The 7,500-nt window shown below is 32.9% G+C and overlaps 1 protein-coding gene across 3 annotated transcripts in view; it reads right to left on the reverse strand.

Moving 5' to 3' along the window:
• Positions 1 to 7,500, reverse strand: part of LOC144973575 (protocadherin Fat 4-like) — a 109,342-nt gene that overhangs the window by 87,693 nt on the left and 14,149 nt on the right. For all 3 annotated transcript variants that reach the window (XM_078916200.1, XM_078916197.1, XM_078916199.1), the window contains 4 exons: positions 6,984 to 7,052; positions 3,541 to 3,677; positions 2,628 to 2,684; positions 1,561 to 1,653 (listed from right to left, as the gene is read on the reverse strand). In XM_078916200.1, coding sequence (XP_078772326.1) covers positions 1,561 to 1,653; positions 2,628 to 2,684; positions 3,541 to 3,677; positions 6,984 to 7,052 — 356 coding nt within the window. The remainder of the gene's footprint in view (positions 1 to 1,560; positions 1,654 to 2,627; positions 2,685 to 3,540; positions 3,678 to 6,983; positions 7,053 to 7,500) is intronic.

The following is a 7,500-nucleotide window of genomic DNA, read 5'->3' on the forward strand; positions in this document are numbered from 1 at the left end:
TATTATTATTATTATTATTATTATTATTATTATTATTATTATTATTATTATTATTATTATTATTATCATTATTATTATTATTATTATTATTATTATTATTAATTATTATTATTATTATTATTATTATTATTATTATTATTATAGGGGCAGCGTGGCTCAGTGGTACGTCTTTGCTTCCTATCCGAAAGGTACCGAGTTCAATCACCCGCCGCTGCGTTGTGTGGCCTTGAGCAAGTCACCTCGCCCTAGCTCACTTTGCGGCGCTGCTCTGCGGCTGATGCCTGGGTTATTCCAGTCTTCCATTGGGATAGACCATAAAGACAAATTTCCCCTTGGGGAGGAATAAAGGGAATTTTATTTATTTTTTATTTTATTTATTTTTATTGTTTTTTTTTTCTTTTCATAAAAAAAGATGAAGAATAAAATCCCCTTTATTCATCCCATAGGGGAAATTTGTCTCTAAAGGTCTATAGCCCAGGCGTCAACCGCAGTGCAGCGCCGCAAATAGAGCTAGGGCGAAGAGGTGACTTTCTCAAGGAAACACAGCGCAGCGGCGGCTAATCGAAGTCGGTACCTTTTGTGTACGAAGCAAAGACCATACGGCTGAGCCATGCTGCCCCCCCCCCCCCCCCCCTAATATTGGCCATAATTTTTTAATCATTAAATATATTGTGGGAAATAATTTGACCAATATGACAAAAGATATTTTGTCACACTACGACAGAATTTAGTTTTAAGACTTTGTTCATCCCCCCCCCCCCCCCCCCCCATCAAGGGGACATTATTAAGGATTACGCCGACCGAGGACGTGTAAAGAGACACAGAAACGAACGTTTCGGCCACAAAAAATGTGAGTGACAATTTGTATTCTATACTAGCTCTAACCATCATTATCGAGCACTTTCGTACCTACGAGTACCCACAAACACTCATATATATATATATATATATATATATATATATATATATATATATATATATATATATATATATATATATATATATAACATAAATATGAAATAATAGTGCGATAAAAGGAGCTATTTATAAAATTTTTCAAGCCGAAAAAGTACGACAAACACAACAATATACTTTCACTTCCTGATGAGAGCGAATATTCGAAACAATATTGTGGAAGTTGATCATAATTGGATTCAATAGTCTGATGTCACGTCGCCAAGCAACGGCAAGCAGCCTGGTTCTAAACAAAGAAAATCGGTACTGTTTATTCTTCATTCTGGCTAGACCTCTCCATATGTCATGTGATCAGAATGTATAAAAGTCAAAGCATGATCAGATTTATAATGTTTTTCTCCTCTGGATACACTTTTATGCTCGTCGGAGAAATATTTCATAAAGGCGTCCGTCATTGTTCCGATAGTTTAGAGCCAGTTACTAAGTTACCATGCGTCATTACGAGGGAAGTGACGTCATGACTGTTGAAGCATATTATACTTGAAATATTATATATATATATATATATATATATATATATATATATATATATATAATATATATATATATATATATAGATATATATATATCACACAAAATGCTTACCTCTTTCAGGCTGATATAATCTATTGATTTGGCAAATACAGGAGCAAATTCATTGACACCGTTGACTACCAGGTTTAATACATAACTGAGAGGCTGTGGAAGAAACGGTGTTAACGTTAAGTTAAATTCAATTGAAGATTCCAGTGATATATAGTTATAATTGAGCTTTATATAGAGCAATATCCACTAAATGTGCTCAAAGCGCTTTACAAGGGGTCCCTGGTCAACAGCAACATGTAACATGTAGAACGAGACATGACGCCTGTTAGGCGATATTACAATTTTTCGGACAAAGACAACGCTGTTAACGGCCAGGTACTCATTTTACACCTGAGTACGGTGAGAGAATGTGAGTAAAGAGCATTTTCCAAGGATTCAACTATGCGCCGAGCTCGAGGCTCCAACCCAGGAACTTCCGATCCGAAAGCGAGTGTCATACCACTAGACCACATAGCCGCACATGATAAAAGAATGAATCAGTAGGACAGGATTTCTGTCCATCTTAGTATGAAAATGTTGATTCCTTTACAATAGTGAATAGATAAACAAATGGGTGAAGAAGCGAAATTTAAAAAAAAAACTGGAGCGTACATTTATATAGAGCAATATCCACTAAACGTGCTCAAAGCGCTTACACGAGGTCCTTAGCCAACAGCAACAATTAACGTGTAGGACGAGACAGGACCCTTGTTAAGCGATATGACAATTCTTTCTGACAAATACAACAAAATTGCTAACAGACAATTACTTATTCTAAACTAAAGATCTAAACAAGTGTGTATGAAAGGTGCCAGAGAAAGCAAGAAAGAAAATTACAAGAAAAAAAAGCCATTCCAAAAAATCAGTCATCCCCAGTTAGTTGCATCGGTGTCTGCTCCTTAATTTATTACTTATTCTAAACCCGTGTATAGTCAAGGAATGTGAGTAAAGAGCCGTTTTCAATGCGAGGCTCAGAAAGGGCTCGAACCGAGAACCTATTAAAAGTTTTCTGGCCAAAACGAAACAGGGTGTTTTGTCAGACTATAGCAAATTTAGTGTTTGTTTCCAAGACAAATAAGGTGTCTCACCGTTGTTCCTACTTGAGAGCAACAGTCGTATTTGATGGTATAGTCCTTCTTCTTGGTCTGTTTAATACAGTAATCATTATAGTTTGTATTATCAGAATATGAAAAGTATTACAGATTCGAAATATAATATAATGACAAGAATAGAATAATGATATTGTTAAAAAATATAATAACAATTGTGAAATCAAGAAAAATAACAATTACAAAATATAATAATAATAATAATAATAATAATAATAATAATAATAATAATAATAATAATAATAATAATAATAATAATAATAATAATAATAATAAAAAAAAATAATAATAATAATAATAATAAAATAATAATAATAATAATAATAATAATAATAATAATAATAATAATAATAATAAATAATAATAATAATAATAATAATAATAATAATAATAATATAATAATTAAAAGAAGAAGAAGAAGAGAAGAAGAAGAAGAAGAAGAAGAAGAAGAAGAAGAAGAAGAAGAAGAAGAAGAAGAAGAAGAAGAAGAAGAAGAGAAGAAGAAGAAGAAGAAGAAGAAGAAGAAGAAGAAGAAGAAGAAGAAGAAGGAGAAGAAGAAGAAGAAGAAGAAGAGAAGAAGAAGAAGAAGAAGAAGAAGAAGAAGAAGAAGAAGAAGAAGAAGAAGAAGAAGAAGAAGAAGAAGAAGAAGAAGAAGAAGAAGAATATTAATCATAATGATGATGATGATGATGATGATGATGATGATGATGATGATGATGATGATGATGATGATGATGATGATGATGATATTTGTATGTTTTTTGTTTTTATTTGTTTGTTTGTTGTTGGGGGTTTTTTTTGGGTCAATATATGGTAATCCTTCATCGAATTCTTTTTAATTATTAAAATGTAAAATCGAAATGACGAATTTGACACAGTGTGTTATTCATACCGTTTCTAGGTCGAGGGTCGAAGATAGTTTTATACGCCACTTTGTGGGGTCACTTGTTTGCTCGGCAGTCACCGGAGACTTGGGGCTGTTATCAATTGTTAAACAGCCAATAGAATCGAACTCTAGGATAGTAGAATCTGTAGTAGAAGGGACATAAGTGGAGAAAAAGGAGGAGGGATGGTAATGTGGTGTTAATAATATAATTAATAATAATAATAATAATAATAATAATAATAATAATAATAATAATAATAATAATAATAATGATGATGATGATGATTAATAATAATAATAATAATAATAATAATAATAATAATAATAATAATAATAATAATAATAACAACAATAATAATAATAATAATAATAATAATAATAATAATAATAATAATAATAATAATAATAATAATAATAATTATAATATAATAATAATAATAATAATAATAATAATAATAATAATAATAATAATAATAATAATAATGATAATAATAATAATAATAATAATAATAATAATAATAATAATAATAATAATAATAATAATAATAATAATAATAAGGATGATGATGATAATAATAATAATAATAATAATAATAATAATAATAATAATAATAATAATAATAATAATAATAATAATAATAATAATAATAATAATAATAATAATATGTCTTTATTGCCCTAAAAAAAAAGTGGCAATTTGTCACTTGGTTACATATATATAACAGTACAATATATTGACAAAGACACACTCACAAATTAATAATAATAAATAATTATAAAACAAAAACACACAGAAAGAGTCGACTAAGACGGCGTCAAAAGTATAGGGAATGAGATTAGCGGAAGAGTAGCGTCCCTTGATTGGACGTCACCTTACAGAGAGAACGTCAAAATGGTTTTGCGCATGCGTCTCTCTCGTCCTCGCTTTCTCACCGGAAGCGAGGACGAGAGACGCATGCGCACAACCAACATGAAGTTCTCTCTCTAATAACTGTTCCGCCGGTGACGTCCAATCACGGGACGCTACTCTTCCGCTACTCTCATTCCCTATAAAACAAAAACACACAGAAAGAGTCGACAAAGACGGCGTCAAAAGTATAATTTCATTTTTTTAAAATCTTGTTGTAATGAAACTGTTATCCCTTTACCGGGTAACCAGATGGCATTTAAAAAAATTGAGCTTTATATAGCGCAATATCCACTAAGCGCTTTACAAGGGGTCCCTGGTCAACAGCAACATTTAACATGTAGGACGGAGCATGACGCCTGTTAGGCGATATTACAATTTATCGGACAAAGACAACGCTGTTAACGGCCAGGTACTCATTTTACAACTGAGTACGGTGAGAGAATGTGAGTAAAGAGCCTTTTCCAAGGACTCAACTATGCGCCGAACGCGAGGCTCGAACCCAGGACCTTCCGATCCGAAAGCGAGTGTCATACCACTAGACCACATAGCCGCACATATCCCTTTACCGTGTAACCAGATGGCATTTATATCTCAAATACGAGATAATTTTCTCCAGTTGTATTATGCTGGCGTTACTGTTATGTTTTTAATTGAATTTTGAGCTAACTTAATAGATATAATCTGAGTGAAAACCGATGTCACATATTTGAAGGTCTGATAACCGAAAGAATACTCTTTAACAGTCGTAACGTCACTTCCTTCCGAATGACGAATGGTAACTTAGTAACACTGGCTCTAAACTATCGGAACAATGGCGGACGCCGTATGAAATATTTCTCCGGCGAGCATAAAAGCGTATCCAGAGGGGGAAAAAAAAACATAAATTTGATAATGTTTTGACTTTTACACATTCTGATCACAAGGCATATGAAAAGTTCTAGCCAGCGTGAAGAATAAAAAGTAATGATTTTCTTTGTTGAGAACCAAGATGGCCGCCGTTGCCGGGTGGCGTGACATCAGACTATTGAATCCTATTATGAGTCTGATTTCACATTGTTGTAATGGACTCTGATTGGGGTTGGTTTGAGAGAACATTGTTCCATTACAATTAGCCCAAAACAATTTGGGTTTTCATACTTGCAATGGGAGCGATCTATATTCATGTTTTCGCCCAATCAGATCATCAATCACGTGATTTATTGCTCTCCAACGATTGGTTATTTCTTAACAAATGTAAACACGCTGCTTTGTTTATAAATGTTATAAACAAACCCACGTGTCAAGCTGAATCAAATGGCCAATCGTGATGCTAGATATTTAAAAAGCTGTGAACACTTTTCACTAAGTGAGTCACTTTGAGCACATTTTGCAATGTGACCAATGACCTCGAGCACATGGAAAGTTAATATAGATCATGCCCATTAAGAACACATCGGTAACAACAAATGCCACCATTGAGGACAGTGAAATGTGTCTCTTAAAGTTCAAAAAAAATAATTTCCAACACTCTGAAAATTTTGACTGGTAGTAGTAGTAGTAGTAATAGTAGTAGTAGTAGTAGTAGTAGTAGTAGTAGTAGTAGTAGTAGTAGTAGTAGTAGTAGTAGTAGTAGTAGAAGTAATAGTAGTAGTAGTAGTAGTAGTAGTAGTAGTAGTAGTAGTAGTAGTAGTAGTAGTAGTAGTAGTAGTTGTAGTAATAGCAGCTGCAGCAGCAGCAGCAGCAGCAGCAGTAGTAGTAGTAGTAGTAGTAGTAGTAGTAGTAGTAGTAGTAGTAGTAGTAGTAGTAGTAGTGGGGGTGGTATTATTATCTTATCTAATCATAATCTCTTTTTCTATTTTTTTTTTCTATTATCTTAGTCGGAAAATCTCCGGAGGCCATCCGTGTCAGAAATGATGACGTCATTTCACCCGTAGAAGAATGTGTTAAAAGCCATAGAGAGTGTGATAGACACAAGGCGACGTGCACTTATTTGCAGGTCTGATACCCCAATTCCTTGTGGGCTCATTGTTGTTATGGAAATCTCAAAAAATGACGCAAAATATTTTCCATTACAACAATGTTAAACTAGGCCCATAAATGGGTTCGGATGTCAGACCTGCAAATATATACACGTCGACACAAAGACATTTGAAGGTCAATGATCTCTGGCAAACATAAATGAAAAAGAATCAGAATACTTCTACGCAAAACATACTAAACGTTTTCTAAATTTGTGACCCCTCGCCTCAAAACGGTATTATGTCGGGATGATTAAGATGCTGAAAATTGAACTTATAACCAGAAATATCAGACTTGGGTTGAGTCTATGTGTTTTATTGAGGAGAATAAATATGATTTTTCATGGAACCAATACCAATAATTCATATTGTTGACCAAATTTAGCAATAATTTTGATTTTTAACATCTGGTTCATCCCAACATAATACCGTTTTGATACGATGGGTCACATTTAAGCTTTAGCTTTCTACTGATTTTCATTTTAGAGAAGAAATTTTAATATAAAATGTTAACACACGCGAGCTGTTCAAGTTTTACATACTTATTGGTAAGGTTTCATCAATTATGAGAAATCTATAGCTCTGAGCATCACATCCAGTGACTGTCTTCACTGTGGAGGCAAAAACAACAACAAGATTTTAATAGAATCAATTCATGACAACATCGGGTAGATGAGAACAATATCTCATTTACATAAAGCCAATGCAACAACAAGAACATCAACATCAACAATAACAATTATGAATGTAAGAGCAGTAACAATGGCCATAATAATTTTTTTCTCGTCTATCAACTTTACAACAAAAAAACTACAAGTACCACAAAGACGACAACATCAACTACAACAACAACAACAACAACAACAACAACTACTACTACTACTACTACTACTACTACTACTACTACTACTACTACTACTACTACTACTACTTACTACTACTACTACTACTACTACTACTACTACTACTACTACTACTACTACTACTACTACTACTACTACTACTACTATTACTACTACTACTACTACTACTACTACTACTACTACTATTCTACTACTA

This window comes from Berghia stephanieae, chromosome 5, assembly GCF_034508935.2.
Source record: "Berghia stephanieae isolate SIO BIC M18660-M18661 chromosome 5, UCSD_Bste_1.3, whole genome shotgun sequence".
Lineage (NCBI taxonomy): Eukaryota > Metazoa > Mollusca > Gastropoda > Nudibranchia > Aeolidiidae > Berghia > Berghia stephanieae.